This window comes from Microcebus murinus, chromosome 13, assembly GCF_040939455.1.
Source record: "Microcebus murinus isolate Inina chromosome 13, M.murinus_Inina_mat1.0, whole genome shotgun sequence".
Taxonomy (NCBI): Eukaryota; Metazoa; Chordata; class Mammalia; order Primates; family Cheirogaleidae; genus Microcebus; species Microcebus murinus.
In genome coordinates, this window is record NC_134116.1 from 20,785,230 (window position 1) to 20,808,177 (window position 22,948).

At 38.5% G+C, this 22,948-nt stretch overlaps 1 protein-coding gene and 1 long non-coding RNA gene across 3 annotated transcripts in view; one reads left to right on the forward strand and one right to left on the reverse strand.

Annotated features, from left to right (window-relative positions):
• The window catches only part of DNAJC3 (DnaJ heat shock protein family (Hsp40) member C3), an 88,975-nt gene that overhangs the window by 57,370 nt on the left and 8,657 nt on the right, over nt 1-22,948 (reverse strand). Inside the window, exon 2 of the mRNA XM_076009334.1 lies at nt 13,321-13,431. Within this exon, the coding sequence (XP_075865449.1) occupies nt 13,321-13,431 (111 nt within the window). The remainder of the gene's footprint in view (nt 1-13,320; nt 13,432-22,948) is intronic.
• LOC105874155 (uncharacterized) lies at nt 17,757-20,489 on the forward strand. Of its 2 annotated transcripts, none has more exons than XR_001155382.2 (3): nt 17,757-17,817; nt 18,834-18,995; nt 20,357-20,489. It is a non-coding gene; the product is annotated as an uncharacterized LOC105874155 (long non-coding RNA). The 2 variants fall into 2 exon arrangements; XR_001155381.2 differs by lacking the exon at nt 20,357-20,489 and adding an exon at nt 20,141-20,259.

Genomic DNA, 22,948 nt, shown 5'->3' on the forward strand with positions numbered 1-22,948 from the left:
AAATTAAGACTATATGGCCACAAAGCCTAAAATATTTACCTGGACCTTTAGAAAATAAGATTGTAAACCCCCGATCTAGAATACTGACTACATGCAACTCATAACTTTTATAAGTATACAATTCAGTCTTTGTCTTTGCTGAGATTTTAAGTGAAATACTTAATAATGTGGACTAAGCACTCATTTACAAGATTTTAGAAATTTATAAACTTTCAACTAAATTGATACATTAAATGTGCAATCTCACAAACTCCAACTATTTAACAAAATGGCAGTGAAGAAATAAAGGGATAAACCACAGGACAAGAGAGGAGAATGGAAATGAGAGTGAGACTAGAGACAGAGACTAGAAAAGTTAACAACATTTGACATGAAAGTTAGATTTTTGAACAATTCCATTCTGCTCAGCAGCTACAAAGTAGAAAAAGGAGTGAATTCAACTAGAAGCATATCAAGTCTTACAAAACAATGTTCTTAAAAAGCAATTTTAAATATAAGCATAACAAGAATTTTAAAATGAATCCAGCCATCTATCTAAAAAATATAAAATATTTATGTACTCAGATGTTCATCATTATAAGATTTACAATTAAAACTCCCTAAAAGTTCTACTCCTGAAGGTTTTATCATGTGAAAACCATTACAATAAGGGACTTTATATGGCAGGATAGTAGATAATCATTCAAAATTATGGTTCCAAACAGCTGTTAATGACACTGAAAACTACCTGAAGTACTGGCAGGGGAAGGTGGGGCAGAAGAGATTAGGCTACATAACCAAATATGGAAGATATACAGATACCCAATAAGAACATGAAAAGATAATAACCATCACTAATCATGAGGACAATGCAAATAAAAACCGTACTGAGATACCACTGCATACCCATGTCTATTATATTAAAAAAAAAAAAAAAGATCAAATCACAACTTGGTAAAAGAAAAAAAAATAGATAAGGAGCAAGTGTTGGCAAGGATGTGGAGAACTTGGAGCCTTTGTGCACTATTGATGGGAACGTAAAACGGTACAGGCACTGTGGAAAATAGTAAGATGATTTCTTGAAAAATTAAACACCATAAGATCCAGTAATTCTACTCCTACGTATATACCCAAAAGAACTGAAAAGAAGGTTCAAACACATATTTGAATACCCGTGTTCATAATAGTATTATTCACAATAGCCCAAAGGTGAAAACAACCTAAATGTCCATTAATGGAAGAATGGATAAACAAAATGTGGTATATACTGTACATATAATAGATTATTCAGGCTAGAGGAATAAAATTCTGCTGCATGCTACAACATGAAGGAACCTTGAAAACATTAAGTAAAATAAGCCAAGACACAAAGAGAGAAATATTTTATAATTCCACTTACATGAGATACCTAGAGTAGTCAAATTCAAATGAAATAGTGGTTCCCAGGGGCTGCTGTAGGGGCAAAAATGGGGAACTACTGTCTAATAGGCACAGTTTCAATTTGGGAAGATGCAAAAGTTCTGGAGATGGATAACAGTAATCCTTGCACAACAATATGAACACATTTAATGTCCCTAAATTGTATACTTAAAAAAGAACAAAATGAAATAGAAAAAATTAGCCAGGCGTGGTAGCATACACCTATAGTCCCAGCTCCTCGGGAGGCTGATGCAGGAGGATCACTTGAGTCCAGGAGTGTGAAGTTGCTGTGAGCTATCATCATGCCACTGCCCTCATGCTGAGGCAAAAAAGTGAGATCCTATGTCCAAAAAAACAAATAAACCAAAAAATGGACAAAATGGTAAATTGTGTTACACATATTTTACCACAATAAAAAAGTAAAAGAATGAGGAAATGAGAAAAAAGTTGTTTTCAAAAAAAAATTAGGCATTTTAATAGAAAAACTTTTTTTCTTAAATCTAAAAACAAACAAAAACATATGATCCTGGCTAAGCATCACTTTCTTTCCTGATCAATTTCCCTTGGAAGACAAGGAAAGTCACTAGCATCTAAATAGGGTATTTCTTACAAAATGTTGTAGTTAGCATGAGGAAAGAAAAACACAATAACTATGTTTAGAGCATGTTTGATACAGAATATGTTTGGGTTCAGTTTATATTTTATTTGGAAAGTACAATAAATTGAAATTTTATGGATATAGTCAGAAAACTGGCCAGCGAACTTTTTGACACCTAAGGATTACTTAAACTTAAGTGACTACACCTGAGAGCAGAGGGTAGTTCACTGCGTGTCAACAGTAGTTATCTGGGCAAAGAGGCTGTACTTTCTTCTTCATATGGGCCACACATTCCAAAACGTTTCACAATGAACATGGATTACTTTTACGTTCATTAATTTTAAAAAAATTAAGTTCTCCATGGCTTACTCATAACAAATAATAATAAATACTGGAAATAGCATTATTTATGGCATGAAGTTTACTTAAACACACCCCCATCATCTTCATATGTCCAAATCCTATTCAATTTTTAAGGCATAGCTCAAATGACTTATTTGATTACACATGTGGAAATAAACCTTCCATTCTCTCAAACTCCAGGACATTTTATAATACATATCTGTTACTGAACCTACCTAACACTTATCACCGACTTTTTATATACAGACAGCCTCCATATCTGTGGGTTCCTCACCTGTGTATTCAACCAACCTCAGGTTGAAAACTTGAAAAAAAATGCATATGTACTGAATATGCACAGGCTTTTTTCTTGTCATTATTCCCTTAAAAATACAGTGTTAACAACTATTATGTGGCATTTACATTGTATTAGGTATTATAAGTAGGAATGACTTAAAGTATACCAGAGGATGTACATAGATTATATGCAAATGCTATATATACATTTTATATCAGGACTTGAGCATCCACGGATTTTTGGTATCCACAAAAGGTCCTAGAACCAATCCCCCATGGATATTGATGGACAACTGTTTCACATCTTAGCCTAGAGAAAATGAATTCTTTGAGTGGTAGATTTATGCCTCATTCATTTTTGTGTATCCAAAGCACCTGGCCCACAGTAGGTACTCAAATGAAATGGAAACAAACTCCTGATATCTGTAAAAAAAACAACATTCGAATGTAAACTTCAGCCAACACTGAGACCTGCTTAGGACATGCAAGGGACCTATAAAACTCAGCAAAGAAATGTCTCCTACATAGATATGCCTTACCAGGATATTCAAATCATTCTCCCGCATGAAATCCGCAAACACATGTTCAAAAATTGGAGTAGCTTATTTTGAAGTTGGTATGAAGTTCTCTCAAGTAAAGAATGCTTATTGCTAGCTTTGGGCGTTTTATCAAGAAGGCCCCTTCAGTAAAAGTCACAATGGATTTCTATTTGGAAAAACCTGACATTCCAATCCATAAAGAAAAACCTCCAAAGAGGGAAATGTATGACACAGCTTTTGTATTAAGTTATCTGATTATACACACAAAAAAATGTCTACATACAGTATTTCTGGAGTGTTGACTTTCACCAATTTTACTATTCAGTTTTTAGGTATTTTAAAGATATGAAATGGGAATTAGAACCCCAATTTATAACACTGAACCTACAAGAAATTTGTGGTACTGTGAAATATGTACTTGGTCTTCTTCCAGTTTCCTGACTTACAGCTCTGAAAATGCGTGGAGTCTCTCCAGAGTCATTAGTTTTTTGTATACTAATGGGATGTCTGGTGGCCGGGCCCCTAGATAGCTACACGATGGCAGCTAGCTACCAGAACCAACCATGTGATTAGAGGGTTGGAAATTTCAGTCTCATACCCAATCTCCTTGATGAGGAGAAGGGTTGAAGGTTGAGTTGGTCAAAAATGGCCAATAATATAATCAACCATTCCTATGTAATGAAGCCTCCATAAAAACTCAAAAGGACAGGGTTTAGAAGAGCCCCCCGACAGCCAAAAACGTGGAGGTTCCTGAGGTTGGTTCATCCATAGAGGGCATGGAAGCTCCTTGCCCCTTCCCATGCACTTTGCCTTATCCATCTCTTCCATCTGGTCGTTCATCTGTATCCTTTGTAATACCCTTCATAATAAATCAGTAAACAAAAAAAGTGTTTCCCTGAGTTCTGTGAGCCATTCTAACAAATTAACTGAAACCAAGGAAGGAGTTGTGGGAACCCTCATTTATGGTTTATCAGTCAGAAGCATGGATAAAATAGCCTGGGGCTTGTGAATGGCTTCTGAAGCAAGCGGCAGTCTTGTGGGATTGAGCTCTCAACCTGTGGGATCTGACGCTACTTCCAGGTAGATGGTGTCAGAGTTGAATCAAATGAGAGGATGCCCAGCCCGTGTCTGCTGGAAAATCTGTAGGATTGCTTCACACACATTTTGATGAAGTCACAGAAGTATTCTGCATTTTGAGAATACAGCACAAGAAACTGAGTTTACTTTTGCCTGTATCCTCAGCATCTGTGTCAGTGAAGTGGGATTAGCTAGAATGGCCTTGACTCACACAAAAATATGGTTTTGAAAGAAAAACAATAAAAGGGTAGTGAATAAAAAGGAACCTTTGATTCTTAGGTGGCCATTTGGTTACCCATGGTATGAAGCAGCAGCTGTACTGTGCTTAGTTACTAAAGGTAAAAGGTGAGAAAGAAAAGCAGCTTTTTATGGGAGCCCTTTAAATTATCACACCCAGGGAGGCACTGAAAGGTGACAGCAGTCAGGTCCTTGAATAAGAGTTTCATTCAACATGATTTCATTATAACAATGAGGGGGGAAAAAATCCATTCCCAAACAGGGCCATTGTCTGTGTGGAGTTTGTGTGTTCTTCCCATGAAGATGAGTTTTCACCAGGTACTCTGGTTTCCTCCCACATCCCAGAGATGGCAGGTTAATTGGCATGTCTAAATGAGCCAGGTCTGAGTGAGTGTGGTGTGTATGAGTGAATCATGAGATGGGATGGCACCTTGTCCTGGGCTGATTCCTGCCTGGCACCCTGAGCTGCAAAAGAGGCTCAGCCACCCACAAACCTGAACTGGAGTAAGTGGGTTGGAAAATGAATTAATGAATACAAATTATCATCAAATACAAACTCATGAAGTAGACAATAACCATTGTCTAAAATCACAATAAGGGACACAGTAAGAAAGTACTCAGCTAACCACCATGTGTGTTACTGTTTTTGAACTGTGTGGTGGGGGGAAGTGCTCTGACAATTTTCACTTTGCAAACTTTTATTCCTTAATTTAACCCACAACCACTATGACCACCATCACTGATCACCAAAAATTGGGTCAATAATTATCTTGTTTTTAGTAATCTTTCTTAAATGCATGTATAGCTCACAATTATTTCAATGTTTAATATTAGAAGTATTTGGGGTCTTTATAAGTTTGGTGATGTTTTTGTGACCAGAAATATGCCACAGGAACTTAACTCGTGTTTATATCAACTATCAATTTAAAACTGGTTTCATTAGATGACGTTTTGCTTAAAGTCACAGTTTCCAAGAACCTATGAATGATGTTAAGAAAGGACTCACTATAATGTAAAACCAAAGCCTATTGATAAGGGTCTAATGGGAGGCTACAATTAGGAACGTAAGGGTTGATGGAATTAAGATAGAAGTTTACAGGAGAGTTGGTACATTTGAACACATTTCATGTGAAGTGGTTCCATCTCTTTTACCTGGTTGTATTATGGGGATGGACACTGTTATCTGACTGAGAAATGTTTCTCATGCCTAGTACTATGAAACAGAAGGTATATAAATCTGCCCTTCAAGCAATTTTACTTGAACTTGCTAAATGGGAACCAGTAAGATTGCTGGAACCCACACAGGGTAGTTGGAGTGCTGATATGGACAAATTCTGTTTGACAGCCCTGTGTGGAAGCTAGACTGGGGCTTATGGCAAAAGCCTGTGAGCATCTCCCAACAACGATTATTGGGACTTTCAACTAGAGAACTCCCACTGGAAACAAAATTTCTGGTTCAATATTGGGCACTAAGACTGCCTCAATGAGTAAAAGACATAAAATAATCCTGAAACCTGAAATACCCACGATGTCTTGGGTGATGTCACAGAAACACTCTAATAAGGAAGGCAGAGCCCAGAAAAGTTCCAAAATAAAATGCAAATGGGGCAATGCAAGGAGGTACCCACTGTATCCATTAAAAGGGAGCCTCTTTTCCTCTACGTCTGACTCCGGAACCATGTGAGGAGCTGCTAGATTCTACAGTACCCTATAAACAGCTGTCAACTGACAAAGAGCTGTTGAGTTTGTGGATGGCAGTTCCAAGGTAAAGAGACAACATCCTATTTGGAAGGATGACACTGTGGTCAAAGGAGGTAAAACAAATCAGCTCAGTGGGCTAAAATGCATACTGTTTTCCCAACAGTAATGGAAGAATTGAATAGGGGTAAAAGCATCTATGTTTGAGTTTTTCCTGACTCGTGGGCAGTGGCCAGTGGCCAGTGGCCTGGCCAAACAAGCAAGAGGGCAATTGGAAAACTGGCCTATTAAAGAGATGTCTTTATGGGGCCCAGGCCTATGGAAATTTGAGGGATGCATTAAAGTAGTACATGTCCATCCTCATCATTAGAAATCCCTTCCAGATTTGGAAGGTGATTAGAATCGACAAGCAGATATTGCCATGTGCTCCCTTGAGGTGGCCACCTGCGTCCATGAAATGAGAGGATATGGGGGCACTGTAGCAGCAGAGATGGGCTAGATCTAGGGATGTTCCACTTGCACTCTCTGAGGGACAAAATGCCAATAAAATCTCTTTGTCAGTAAAAAAAGACAGAAGCTAGACATGCCTATGTGGCAGATTTCCTGGTAGAAAGGCCTTAAAAATAACTAGCAAGTGAGACTGATCCTGGGGCAACTACAAATAAGTCCCAACAGGAACAGTGACTCAGGACCAGGCTCTGCTTACCCAGTGGAAGACGCAAATGCTGGGAGTGCCACAGACAAACCAGAACAGAAGATATTGCATGGATCTGGATGGCTGACCATTATTTCTCCAGATCAGGTAATACACCATGCAGCCCATGTGTCTAGTAATAAGCAAAGGGATACAACCTCAGAGTAATAGCTTCATATTGAAGTAAACAGGCAATTGAAAGACTGGTAGTCTAACATGGGCAGGAAGGCATAAAGGGCTGGCTTACATACCTTCACCATGTGTGCTCACACTGAACATGAGTGGAACTAAAGGAGCTTAGTTCTTGTTTTTCTGGTGGATCTGGGAAAGAGAGGATAGGGAAAGATGCTGGCGTGACAATGCAATTCTTGCCAAGGGAGGTGTATGTTGGTCTAATGACTGTAATTCATTCTTCCCCACATCACCTTAAATTTTTTTTTCCTACCTGATCTAGTGGTCATGGACTAGGGCTGCAACTACAAGTGCTAGAAGTAGGTATGATTCCTAAGCAAAAAACTGTAACTATATTTTTTAACTTCATGTCAGAATTCCTAAGGACCTGATAGGGGGCCAGTTATGCCTTTACCCTCTGGCAAAACCGGGGCTAACAATGAATACAGCTATATTGCCTGATGGTAAAAACCAGCCTGCTAGTTTTTACTGGTGTAACCTTACCCTATCTGAATAGCAGTGGACTGGTAGTAATATTACTGCCTGCAATCCAGATCAGCACAATGGCTGGACCTGATATCCCTTACAAAGGTGAAAAAGTGTGGTTATTAATGGAGGGAAGAATAATAGCTGAGGGTAAAGAAAGAAATGGTTATGAATTGAGGGAAATCAACATTGTATTAATACTTTGCAAGAGGCTAAGAGCAAAAGACAGCACTGGTCTCTTACCTCAACTCTATCAGAGGATGCCTGAAAGGGTGAAGCTATAGTTGCCAAAACCACTGTTTTTGGAACCTGACAAGATTGAATAGAAAAGCCTGCAAACCTGAGTGGTCTTGTCCTGGGACAGTCTCATACAATATCATGATGGACTGGACTTATTATTAGTGACTAAATGTGATTCTAGCAATGTGTCTGTCTCCTTTGTGTTGTGTATCATCCTTCTGATGTAAGGGATCTGTGTTTGAAGACCCGAGTCAGGCTATGATATTGTAAGGTATATATTTGGTCATCTTCCAGTTCTCTGACAAACAGCTCCTAAAACCCTTAGAAATTCCAGAGTCATTTGTTTTCTGTATACTAATGGGACGCCTGGTGGCTGGACCCCTAGATAGTTTCAGGATGATGACTGGCTACCAAGAGAACCAACCGTGTGATTAGAGAGTTGGAAAATTCAGTCCCACACCCAATCTCCTTGGAAGGAGAGAGGGGTTGAAGGTTGAGTTGGTCAACAATGGCCAATGATGTAATCAATCATGCCTGTGTAATGCAGTCTCCATAAAAACCCAAAAGGACAGGGTTTGGAAAAGCTTCTAGATAGCCAAAAACAGGTTTCCTGGAGGGTGGTGCACCCAGAGAGGGCATGGAAGCTCCTTGCTCCTTCCCATATGCCTTGCCTTGTGCATCTGTTCCATTTGGTTGTTCATCTGTATCCTTTGTAATATCTTTATAATATCTTTTATGATAAGTCAGTAAATATAACTATAACAAATTAACCAAAACCCAAAAATTAACCAAACCCATGGAGGAGGTTGTGGGAGCCTCCATTTATAGCCCATTGGTCAGAAACACACTAAAACCATGTGGGGCTTGTAAATGGCTTCTGAAGTGAGAGGCAGTCTTGAGGGACTGAGCTCTCAACCTGTAGGATCTGAGACTACCTCCAGGTAGACAATGTCAGAGTTGAGGCAAATGAGAGAATACCTAGCTAGTGTCTGCTGGAGAATCTGTAGGATTGCTTTGTGAGGAGAAATCCCCATAAATTGTGGTGACCAGAAGTCACAGAAGTATTCTGCATTTTGTGAGAATATAGTAGGAAAAGCTGAGTTTGTTTTTACCTTTATACTCAGAGAATCAAATGACAAGTTAAACACACAAATCAAGAATCAATTTTCTTAGAGGTACAGGGTCATTTGCACGGTAAATCAAAATAGTCTCTCCTGGCTCTTCATATTAAAATACCAACAGTTCCCAGAACTAGAGTCCATTCCTACATCATCGTGCATGAGGTAGCAACTGAAAGAAGAATTGGTTTATGAAATTCATGCTTAGTTTCTCACAATACAAGATTTGATAATCTTGAAAACAATCACTTTTCCTATTGTTTATCTAATGTGCAATACAGCTCATTACATAAAGTATTTGCAAGCCTGTATATAGAAATACTAGATTTCACTTAAAATTGCATGATTCAAATCCTTATACCAGTTTATTAGAAATTTGAAAATGGCAAACGGTTTAAGGTCTACTTGGAATCCTAAAACTATCAAACAATTCAAATATAAGAAAATTAGCCCTAATAAAAATAATATGACTTCTAAGAAAACACATCAGAAAGTAAATTACAAATGTAAATGGTAGTAGTGAGAGGGAGAGGAAACAATGCCCTTGAGTGGATATGAAAAATTTTTTATTCTTGCTCCCAGCTAACCCAACTCTTATTACTTCATTCATTCAAACATTTACTGAGCACCTAACAGAGATTAAAATAATCATAACACAGTACTCAAGAAGTTCACAATCTTTTGAACTGGAATATGACCTTTAGAAAGTTACTAGAGCACTCCTTGTTTCCTTTTGTCTAAATATGAACAGTAATGTCTATCTTCGTTTCACAAGTGAGGCTCAAAAGGGATGAGAAAGCATCCCATGGTTAAGTGACATATAAAGGTAAAATATGCATTGTGGTTTTTGATTCAGCAAAACAATGTAATACTGGTTTTCCCACCAAGCAAATGAAGAAACTTATTTGAGACATGCCCACCATCTAATCTACTACTTTAGACATTCATTCGTGCCAGATATACCTAAGATACTACATAAGGTCTATCAAATAAATGATTTCAGACCCTAAATTCATTATTCCCATAAGATCATGCTGCAAAAATAAGAGGCAGAGCATGCTTCACACCTGCATTATAGTTTTCACTAATGATAAATCTAAACAAAACTTGTGTCTGATTACTTCATGACACTGAAATACATACAAATGTATCAGAAGATTATTTGAAAAGTGATAACCACCTCCTTTCCTTAGATTACATTGTTTCCAACAGATTAAAAAATATTTCCCTATCAGTGCCAAATCTTAAAATTCCTCCCCAAAAAACATTAAACTGAGGCAGAGGATCACTTGAGCCCAGGAGTTTGAGGTTGCAGTGAGCTATGATAATGCCATTGCACTCTACCTGAGGTGACAGAACAAGACTTTGTCTCAAAAAAAAAAAAAAAAATTTATATGCCAGAGGCAAAAAATAAATTTAAACTAAATCACTAATAGATGCATACCACGATATGAAAGCAATTAATTATGCTATTGAGTTTTCATACATAAAGCTTTTATTATATAAAAATGTAATCATAAAACATACCATTCCCAAGTAATTTTCAAAACATACCAAATAAATTTTTAAAAATGAAAATGGAAGAAAGGGTGTCAGAACCATAAATAATATCAACCATGGTATTACAATAAAAAATGATCTGCTGATACAACAGTACTAGCCAAATTCTTTCACAAACATCAATTTTCTAATCACAGAATAAACTAAAGAAATAAAATATATTATCATATTTAGAAGTTGAGAAGTATAAACATTTAACAGATGAATAAACATTTAATGAACTTTTTTGTAGTCAGTTTAAAGCGATGTATTAAAACATGGATGATATTTTACCACAAAGAATTAGCTTACATTTAAAAGCTCTATGACCTACAGCAGTAAGTATATAACTTGTTAGTCTAGAAAGTCAGGAGACCTGGACTAATTCACTATTAGTGATTTACTCACTGTTAGTAAGAGGTGCTCACTAACATTGTGTTACTTGAAGCAGTTAACATGGTCATACTAAAGATCTGATGTTTGCTAAAAGAAAAAGACAATTGAACTACACAGTCTATAGTTCTTGTCTGATAAACACATATCTCATAAGAGTTTCAAAAGACTATAACAGGGCCAGGGCGCAGTGGCTCACGCCTGTAATCCTAGCACTCTGGGAGGCGGAAACGGGAGGATCACTCAAACGGGAGGATCACTCAAGGTCAGGAGTTCAAGACCAGCCTGAGCAAGAGTGAGACCCCATCTCCACTAAAAATAGAAAGAAATTAGCCAGACAACTAAAAATATATGGAAAAAATTAGTCGGGCATGATGGTGCATGCCTGTAGTCCCAGCTACTTGGGAGGCTGAGGCAGGAGGATTGCTTGAGCCCAGGAATTTGAGGTTGCAGTGAGCTAGGCTGACGCTATAACACTCTAGGTCAGGCAACAGAGCAAGACTCTGTCTGAAAAAAAAATAAAAATTAAAAAAAGACTGTAACATCCCATCACCATCTACTATATTATTTCTATCCTACACAATTTAAATTTTATTTTCTATACTTTGTTATGAACAATCAGTGCTTTACATAAACTGATAAATGTCCTCAAGCTACACTGGTCTCCCTCAGAAATTATAATGTATACACCATTTGAGAATCACTGTTACCTGCCAAATCATAATGAACAAAATGACAATGCTATTCAGATTCTGAATGCACTAGTAATGTTTCACAGTGCCGCTTTACTGAATTACACCAACAGATTACCATGTTTCAGCATTACTCATTTACACCTTTCAGTGAACACAATATTTTACTAGGTATTTGGGGAAAAGCCACTCAAGAAATCTTCTGTTGCAATGGTGAAGGTAAGGAAAAATTGGCAGTCATTTAACACTGCTTTAACAATATGCGATAGCCCTTGCTGTTTCTGCTAAATATGAGACCAAAAATCAAATAATAAAGTATAAAAAAGGTAGAAGATATACATTTCTGCAGATATTCTTGTGGTAGTAGGTAAGAATCAATATTTTGTTTTTCAAGCAGAACCTTGGAGGTAAAAAAAAAAAAAGGAAAAAATAAAAAAAATAAAAAAAATATTTTGTTTCAAGACATGCTTTTTCTAAGACAATAACTGAAAAAATTTTAAATTACCATGCTGCAGCAACTGAAGACAGTTTGAATCACCAGAAAAAGTACAGATTTAATAATGTTGTGGTCCTCCAGTAAATGGCCCTTAGTGAAAAGTAACTTTTGCATATTGTTGTCCCAAGTAACTACCACTTCTGAAGAACTTTGTGAATGAAACTCTGGTTAGAAAACTTTGTTAATATATCAAACCTGTTTTTAGAAAAGTCTTAATTTTCAGAGACACAAAAATTAGATTTTTAAATACTTTACCTGTGTAATTGATTATACCCTATTTTCAAAGAAATATTTAGATCCATTATTCTCATATAATCTTCACAGAAATTCCTTTGAGTAGCATGGTAAAAACTTCCAGAAATTTGCAGGTAATTTCTCAAAGGCTACATTTTCTTACATAACCAGACCAATGTCACAGGATTATGCATAGCAAGACCAAGATTAAAATCTATGTTTCCCATTATTCCAGAGAGCTAATAACATCAGTAATAAAAATCTGAGCTTAAGAAAAAATATATATTGTCAAAACAAAACCTAACTATATTTTGTATATAGTGAATTGTAACAACAGGATGGTAATTCTTCTGGGGGCATAACTGTATCTTATTAAAAAAACATACCACCCTCCTTGATGGTTAGGTTGTTGATTAGTCACTCTTCACCATCCCAAATTAAGGTGAAAACATATAAGTAAATAAAAAGGGAGTATGAGGAAAGTCAATGTCAAAAAGCCCAGCATAAAAGTTTATGCAGTGACTCATAATTAAGCCCTTAGAACCTATTTATTCTGGTCATCTCACTTCTCACAGTCCTAATAAAAACTGCAATGACAGTTGATGCTACAGACAGACACAAGTAAGCAATAAGAGGTAACAGCGTAAGGGGCAGCGGGGGTTTGAGCAATACTGAAGAGGCAATGAACTACAGGATCTCCCAAGGGCATCAAGTAAACAGACTGATAACCCAAGTCATTGAGATAATTAAGCTGCATTCAGTGAAATCTGTTTAAGAAGGCAGAAACTATATAACACATTGAGAAAAGTTTATCAAAATTATCTTGAGTTTTTCTTGGTACTTACAGTAGTAAGCCTCAGTTACTGGGAAAATTCTCTCATGTTAGTTACATATGCATTCAAAGGTTACACGTTTATTTTATTAATCTATTTTACACAGAATCCCCCAAATATTTTTAAGTTTCATTTAAACATGAAATAATTTTTATTTAAAATGTTGTCAAAATAAAGAGCTATTAATTAGAATTCACTAAGCCACTGAGTTGTTTGGGTTTGGTTCCATGATACAAACCTACTGCAGCATGAAACTGAGATAAAGCATCAGCCAGCTGTCCAGCTGCAAGTAATTTCTTGCCCAATTCAAGATGTTTCTCAACATCTGCATTTACTCCACATTCAGCACCTAAAAACAAATTAAAAGATAATCAGTTAACTTTCCACAAACCAAGATCTAATTCTAAAAAATAAAATGTTTAAAAATATAGTTATCTGGTTCAGTCATCTCCTCAGATGAGAAAAGTCACAGAACCTGAAAATGTAACAAAAAACAAACAGCACTTCATTTAATAGAGTACCAGAAGCTCAAAAACACATCCATTTTGACATAATCAGTCAAAAGCATATAACCAGTCTACAAAACAAAAGTGAAAGTACATAATACAGAAGTAGTAAATAGATTTTAAATAAAATTAGAATTGCTTTGTTAAGCTAGAATTTCACCTTAATGAATATTACATAGTCCACCACAATATTCATGTATTTATTGAGCACCTATAACATGCCAGGCACAATTCTAGGTATTTGGGATAAGCGAGCAACAGACAAAAACCCCTGCCCCTCACACCCTCCCAGGTTATGCTGGGAGGAGACAGACATGATAAAAAAATAAATTACACAGTAAGTTAGGTACAAAGTACTGTGGCAAACGTTGAGCCCTGTGAGGGAGTCAGCAATATGGGGGAGTGTAGGGACTTACAGTAGTAAACAAGGTGGGAGGAGGGCAGGTTTCCTTGTGAAGCTGGCATCTGAGCAAGGCCTCGAAGAAGTGAGGAACTCACCATACTGACATCTAGGAAAAGAGCTTCTAGGAAGAAGGACCAGCCAGCACAAGGGCTCTAAGTCAGGAACATGCAAATAAGTCCCAGAAACAGCAGGAAGGCCTAGACGGCTGAAGCAGAGCCAACAAGGAGATAGTAGTATGAGGTCAAAAGAAGCAGACATCCTGATTACATACAGCTTTGAACTTTACTCTTACATAAGGAGCTATTGAGAAATCTGGAGTAGAATAACACGACCTAACTGACTGGCTCATTATCAAAGTACTGCCTCTCAGCTCTGAATCCATCCACCAATACCTGCACTGCAATATGGGTTGGAGTTTGTAAGCATTTCTCCTTTGTAGTGAGCACAATGCTTTGTCAGTAAAAGGCACTGAAGGGACATTGCAGGAAGGACAATTTCTGGGTCTGCTTGCTGCATTTTACTTTTTTCTGGCTCCTGCTGCATGGTCTGTCATAGGAAGGACATCTGCTGCATGGTGTATATGGAGAAGACACTGGTGGTACTCTGCCCTCACCACATGCTCAAGGGTCCAGTCCCTCAGCCACCTGGCAGCCTTGGCCCAGGCTCTACCTCCCAACAAGGTCACCGTGTGCTGCAGTCTTCACACCCACAGCAGTACCCTTATTCCCCTGTACATAGGCCAACCAGCCCTGGCTCACCTACATGTGAAAGGATTGTTTTCTTTTTGCCCAGTTACTGTGGACCAGCTCTAACACATGCAACTCAGCAAACTTCTCCACCAGCAAACTTGGGCTGCAACTATACCCTTTCCGATAAAGTCTGAACCCCTGCCTGAAGGAGGGGCCCCTCGTCCAAGCTGACCCTTCCTTCGGACTCTCAGCTCTAGAATATCCTTCAGAGTTCTCTTTATATCTTCAGTTACTCTATCATGACTTAACAATTCTTTACATCAAACTTCCTCTTTTAAATGACTGTGTGGTTTCTGCCTCCTGAATGAACTCAGACTGATACACAACTGGTACTGGGAGCAGTCCCAGGAGATAGGCCCATAAAAATGGGATTTGAGGATTGGTTTGGTCATGCCCTTGAGCTGGAGAACAGTACTAAGCTCCTTGCCAATGGGAAGTGAGATGCTAGTAATCCATAGTAGGTACTGGAATCACAATTAATTATGCTATCACTTGTGGTTTACTGGAATAAAGTACTAACTGAAGCACATTTTGGAAGTCAAAATGGCTTCTGCACTTTACTATAATGAAAAAAATTCTGAAAATAAGGACTGTGATGTGGGTGGGTTCTTCTGAGTGCACTAGAGCACCTACAGAGAGAAAATATGCTCACATCTAACTCTCAGCTCAAGTCATGGTCTGAGAGCTGATTTAACTGAAAATCAAATACAAAATTTAATTATGAGCCTTGCTGAATTAAAACAATAGTTAAATTCATGGTCTCATGAAGTTTCTTCTTTGAAAGTTATAGCATAGATTGCGAAAGAATGGGATTCCTTAAATTTGGAATGGGAAAATTTGTTTGGACCCAAATGAAACTGACCAACTTACAGCATCCAAGTCCTTCTGAGCCTCCTGTACCAGAAGTACCCTGTCCTCCCATGTCTTAAGAGACAAGCCTTCCACTGCTTAAAAACCTTATGACAGCCTTACCTAGAGCAGATGCCTTGAAAAAGGATGCTCCTCCTCCTCCTCAAGACCCACCCTAACCACTCCCATTGTCACTAACCCATGTCAAATCTTGGCAGGCTCAAGAGAAACACATATACACTATAAATCAAAGGAAACAGCTTAATACACCAAAAGAATTGTAAGATTCTGGTGATAAATTAGCAGAACCCCACAGAACATGTATGGGAATGGATTCTAAAGGTGCTAGACCAAGAAGGGTGAAATATAACACCACATCAGGTCTAACTCATTGATGTGTGCACACTTAACTAAATCAGAGGTCAGCAAACTGCTTTTGTAAATAAACTTTTACTAGAACAGAGCCATGTCTATTAACAAACGGGCCACATTGTCTATAGCTTCTTTCACGCTACGGAATGTAGTAGCTCTGACAAAATCTATATGGGCTGTGAAGCCTAAAATATTTACTATCTGACCCTTCACAGAAAAGGTTTGCCAACTCCTATACTAGAGATCCCACATTCAACATGTTAACTCACACAGATGGAGGTGGCTCTAACAGCTAACTTACTTAGTTGGCTGCTGGAAACTTAGACTCAACAGTGGCCTACATTTAATTAGGCTGAGATTCCAAAGCTTCCCTAGCATGATAAGAGGGAAGGAATGTTGGACTGGATTTATTAAGTGTCACTTATGCACCAAACCCTCAGTTATGTTTCATGAGGAGGCCTAGAAGACGCTACCTTTACTAAGGCATTGAGAAATGTTAGCAAGGGACCACCTATAACCTTTTAAAAACTCTAGGGTCATTCTCCTTTGTAGGACAGGTATTACCATGGGAGGATACCACCACTGAGATGAGCTTACTGATTTCAATAGGGATGATGGGATCCTGAAGTAGCAGAAACTCACATAGTAGCATTTAACCATCAGAGAATAGGTATGCACATCAATTGCAAAAGGCATCTACTATAGAGGAGAATCTTAATAATCAGGTAGATAAAACAACATGCTCTAAGAATGTCGCTCAACTTCCTTCCCCATCATAAACATGCTTGTGCAATGGGTCCATGAACAAAGTGGCCATGGTGGCAGGAATGTAGGATATGAATGGGTTCAAAAGCAGATTAGTCCTTACCAGAGCTGACCTGGCAAAAGCTACTGCTGAGTGTTTAATCCACCAACACTGGAGACCAACGCTGAGTTCCCAATACACCACCATTCCCAGGAGAGTGAGGTGAGGACGGGACAGTCAGTCACGCAGTGGCAAACTGTATTTGGTTCTCTTCCATAATGGATCACATTCTCATATTCTGGATATGAATTTGCCTATAATGCTTCTGTCAGCACCGCCACTCACAGACTCACAGAATGCATTATCCACCATCATAGCATTCCACACAGCACTATATCTCATCAAGGAGCTCAATTCATAGCAACAGAAGTGCACAATGTGTTCATACCTCCCTGCGCCTCCCCCAAATTTCATGGAAGACAATTTGTTCACGGATTTGGAGGAAGGAGTGGGGCGGCAGAGCTCTGTAGACCTAAAGTATACATGGGAGAGAACTGAATAAATCTTGAGAGTAGCTCTCTCAAAGAAAGAGTTTAAACTTCAGGTTTGAATACTACCATGTGCTGAAACAGAGAAACGGGATGGGGGGAACCCCAGTTACAAGGAATGGGCCGGGAAAAGCACTGAAAACAAGGGTAGGGATTTCTTATGTAGATGTCTTCTCCATTTAGTTACCTCTCTCTTCCTGGTACAAAGAGGGAGATACCCTTACAGACAGAGATTTCTTTGAGTCCCATATTTTTGTGGACTCCCACATGTATGTGCATACACGTATAATAAAAATGATTTTTTTTTTCTCCTGTTCATGTGTCTTATGTCAATTTAATTCATAGCCCAGCCAAAGAACCTAGAAGGGTAAGAGGAAGCCATTTTCCCTTCCCAGACAGCGTGGCAACCATGAAGAGATCTCACTGGCTAGGAGCCACTCACTCTTGGACAGCTGTAGCTGCAGGATTCTAGAACTCCTAACATAAAGCTGGCCAAAGGTAAGAGTTCTTACCAACTCAGCCTCCTGGATCTCTGACTGCAGGGTTAGGTCAAAGTGAGAGTGGTAAGAATCTCACTGTCTTTTTCCCTTTCTAAATTTAGATTAGCAGAAGAAAACATTTGTATGAACTAGTTCTTGTATAGTAACTCTGGTATGTTTCTGGGGTGTGTGCTCTTGTTTTCTGATCCCTTCCCACCCAGAGAAGGTCACCATTTTCCTTTGTTCTGTCTTTTGTGTCATTTGTCATAAGAAGGAGAATCAAAGGGTAGAACACAGGCATAGTCCTTATCTAAGCCTGTTGTCTGAGAAAGCCTCAAAGACTAGTAAGGTTAGTTCTCACCAGACTGGTGCTGTTTAGACAAATTTTCCTATGGATCCCCAGTACAAATAACCAGATGAGGTTCTCCTTTCATCTTCTTTTATGTCCTGAGAGCTTGGCTTTGTAACAAGTGAGATATTCTCTCTGGTTTCTGCCAGCCAGTGGGTACAAGTGTCGGCTTACATCAGGCAGCCAGCTGAATAGGCTGGGAGCCTGAAACACAAAGTGATAAACAGCATTCTCTTTGTCCCACCATGCCAGCTCTCAGAAGAGTTTGTCTTATAAGAGATCCTAGTCCATAAGGGTGTTTGCTGTCTCAACCTTTGTTGCTTGGTTACTACTGGGAAGCTCCCATCCTAATAGCACTGCCCAGTGTCCCAGATTAGCAGGTACCCAATTTTTCCAAGACTAGAGGTACCCAATATTTCCAAGTGTGACTGCAGACACTGTTCACCAACACTATCCTTACTGCTTGTGGCAAGAAAAGCCTTTGATTTCTTAGGCTATCTCTGGGAGTGAACTTTTCAGATCATAGAGGCTGCTTTTTCTGTAGCTGTTTTGGAACACCACTTGTGTCCATGGTAAAGATTTATTCTAAGCCTTAGAAGTTACCCCTGGGTATTTCCTATCGATATTAGAATAAATATACTATTGAAGATCCTATTCATCAATGGCCAAATGATGGATCCTTTGAATTGGAAAAAACTCCTAGTTTTGAAAAATATTTGAGAGAGGTCTCAACCTAACACCTGTCTTACAGGTACCTATGGGAAGACTAGCAAATGGAGATCCTGGGTTGGAGAAGTTACAGGATTGTCTTAAGAGGATGGCACTGTGGAGATGGAATGGAGATGGGACAATCAGAATCATCAACTGTAGCTGAACAGCAACTGCCTGAAGCTGAGAACCCACCTTTTAAAAGGTCTGTATTTCTGCTTTATTAGAAGGACAATAGCATTTTTAGACAGGAATCACCGTCCTCCTCATTTGCTGGCAAATTAATGAACTCCTCTTTCCTTCTCCTCAAACCACTTGTCCTCGTTCTTGTGATGCAGCCGAACAGAAGACAAGTGCCAAGTTTTTGGTAACAATATCAGACTTAGAACAAAATTTAAAATTCGCATCTACCAGATTCTCCTTCTCTGCCTTCTTAAACTCCCATTTACCCCCAACTCCCTGACCCTGACTATCCAGAAGACCTGTTGGATCTCTGGGCTTCTGCTTTAAACTCCTCTCCACAAAATCCAGCCCTATTTCCTCAGCAAATTCCTGTAGCTCAAGAGAAAAACACTTGGAAGAATTAGTTTGAATTGTCAGGGGTACCCATTCATTATAGATCCTTTCCTTCCCATGGAAAGCTATTGTTTTCCTGTTTGTCTCATTTGTCTATCCTGAGAACTTAGCTTGGCTTTCTACCTGTTGGGGGCAAGTAGGTTATCAGACCTGCATGTACAGGTGGTAAACCAAAAAGTTGGGGCCCCCATGAATATGGCCAGCCAGAAATGTGGGTTACATCCCATCTGTAGCTAGTATACTGACTGCTGGCAACTCAGGAATTTGTCTAAGTCTTTTTTTTTTTTTTTGCTTTCTTTAGCAGTAGCTCTCAGTCTTGAGAGGGCTGCATTTTTTTGCTCCCTCTTTGGAGATATCTTGTGCATCCATGGTTAAGCCATAAAAGGCTTAATGGTTTGGGTCTTGAGTCATTTAGTAGATATACTTATGGTTTAAAAGTTTGGTTTCTGATATTCAGAGCCTGACAGGAAGGTTTTTTAAAGGCCTTTTCTACTAAGCTAAAATGGAATTGTCTCCTCAAAGAAAATTTATTAAAACATTCCAAAGACACACAGGTCTAAATCTAGAACATAGCAATCTTTTGATTTCCACCATGTTGTTATTTGGAAATCTGCTCATTGATATAAAAAAGCAAACTGAAATAAAGTTGGATGAATGGGTGGGCCCTTTGACATCACTGATGCTGCCATCTCCCCAAACTAAGATTTCAAATTTCCAATCTTCTGACTTGGAACACCAAGAATAAAAACTGCCTTTTTCCTTACACCCTGTAAGTTGAAGCTGGATAACCTGATATGAACTTCTGAGAAATCAACACAACAGCTCACATATGGACAACCTGTGGGCTACTCAGACATTACTACAGACATTCAAACTGCAAAAGATACTTCAAATCCAACATCTGGAAATCTCATCTGGCCACCTACTAGACTCAGAAACTGGTTTCTAGTCTGCTCCAATCATTAACTTTTGTTTTTCTCTTGTTTCCAGAGAAATGACTCTTTATGTGTTATGGGACAATCTACGAATTCCATTTCTGGACTGTGAAACTTCTTGGGAAAGTTTCAGACAGGGGAATGTTGGGGCTCAGGACACACCATCCCTAAATATACCACTTAAGAAATCATCTTGTTCATGTCTTGTTCTCCACTGCATCCCTCACTGCTAGAGCCATGAGTGCATAAATACTTGGTCTATTTTTTATGGATGTTAAATCCTTTTGAATCTCTAAGAATATCAGTTATATTCATTTTTAGATTTTTCTATTTGTGCCACTAATTTTGTCCCCTTAATTCTTATTTAGTGTTAGCTTCTTCAGGAGCTGATTTTATAATCATCTTTGTATTTCACAAGTGCTCATTGCCAATCTTTGAATACTGATTGTGAGAGAAAGGGTGACTGCCTAGATGGAGTCTGAAATCCTCAGAGCCCATTCCTATTCCCTGTATCAAATTTTGGAGCACTCAGAGCACTGCAACCACCTCCATATACTCATAAACATTTAGAGTTCCTAGTATAAAATATAAAAGATTATGCATCAGTAATTATGCATCATGTAAAGTATGTACAGAAATCATGATAAAATTATACTAGAGAATAAACTAGGGATCAAATAAGAACAGTGAAAGTGCTATGTATAGGCTATGGAATGACCCAGCCTTTAAGTTCCAAACTGAAACACTGATATGACATTAGGGACAATTACAAGGGCATGTTGATGGGCATCTGTGTGTTGTCAAAATTCAGGGAGATAGAAGTCTTTGAAATAGCATAATGACTTCAAACACTTTCCTACTATATTTTCTCAAAGAGACAATCAGATTAATATATTTAATAAAGGATTCCCTGAGGAGGGAAGAAAGTGGGTATGAGATAAACCATTGGTCCAAAGAGGAAAATACTTTCTTTATCCATCCATAAAAATGTTTAGCAAGAAAGATATAACATGAAAAGAATTAAGAGCCTACTATATGCTGGATACTTATGCGTCTTAGTTCTCTTAATTTTCACAACAACCTCCAAAAGTAAACATCCTTCATACTTTTATAACTGAGGCTCAAAGGAAACTGAGGCTCATAGAAGTTACCCATTCTTTCCAAGGACTCATAATGACTGTCAAAACACAATCTACTTCTAATAGTTCAGGGTTTTTTTTTTCTTTTCTTTTTTTTTTTTGTTTTTTTTTGAGACAGAGTCTCACTCCACTGCCTTGAGTAGAGTGTTATGGCATTAGCCTAGCTCACAGCAACCTCAAATTCCTGGGCTCAAGAGATCCTCCTGCCTCAACCTCCCTAGTAGCTGGGACTATAGGTGCACACCACAACGCCCAGCAAATTTTTCTATTTTTAGTAAAGATGGGGTCTCGCTCTTGCTCAGACTGGTCTCGACCTCCTGAGCTCAAGCAATCCTCCCACCTTGGCCTCTCAGAACGCTAGAATTACAGGCATGAGCCACTGCACCCAGCCCAAAGTTCAGTTTTCTTTTCAGCACAGTTCACAATCCTTTCCCCCATGTAAACCAGGATAAGCTTTCCACAGTTACTAAGTCTTGGATGCTTCAATCATTCAACCCATCATTTATTGTGACATTTTAGCCACAATCATTTCAACCTCACAGGATAAATCTGAAGTCTAGTGGGAGCCAAGCATACATCTACCTACAGTGTTCTTTGAACTACTATGTCAAGTCTTATCATATCCCAGAGGTTGAGTTATACTCTTCAAACTAAATTTCTCTTGCCTTCCAGGATTACAGGAGGTAGCCAGCATTTATCTGTCCCTTCAGAATAAAAATCAATCTTTATTATGTTATCATTTTAACCAATATAATTTCTATTTATATGATAATATCAGTTCCTCTATCAGTTCCTTTATAAAAATTTCCATGATACACCCTAATCATCCAAACAGAATTAATTATTATTCTTTTGGTGCACTTTGGTCACATTTCTATAACAGAAATTGCCACAGTCTAAAAGTTGGTTGTGTAGGCCCTTCTTTCCCCACAAGAGATGTGCCTCCAGAGATGTTCCCAAAAAGAAACTTTTTCCAAAACCAGCTTCCATGCTGCTGTAAGAGCAATCCTTCCAAAATGTATTCTGGCTAAAAATTCTGCAGTGTTTTCATATCACTGGCTAGATTTGATCTAAATCCCTTCAGATATAAAGGCAAATATCCCCCTTCAGAGTGAGGTCCCATGGATGTGGGCCGAGCCTCATCATCTACCATTCCTCTACCTTTTATATTCCTATATCAGAATGAACTGGTTGTATTTCCCTGAACATACTATGTTCTCACACCTCATCCCTTTGCACTTGTTGTTCCATAAAATGGCCTTCCCCATTTGCCCACCTGGAAAATTCTTACTGACCCATCAAGATTTTGCCCTCAGATGCTGGCTCCTTTATGAAACCTTCCCTAACTTTGTTGTGAGAGTTGGAAAAAAAGCTCCTTCTATGGTCCTACTATGCATTGCACCCCCACACTCACAAGTACATGACTTCATTTTGAAATTTCACTATCTCAATACATTGCCTTTCACAGTTTGCCTGTTTCTCATAGCCTCAACCCCACAACACTGATC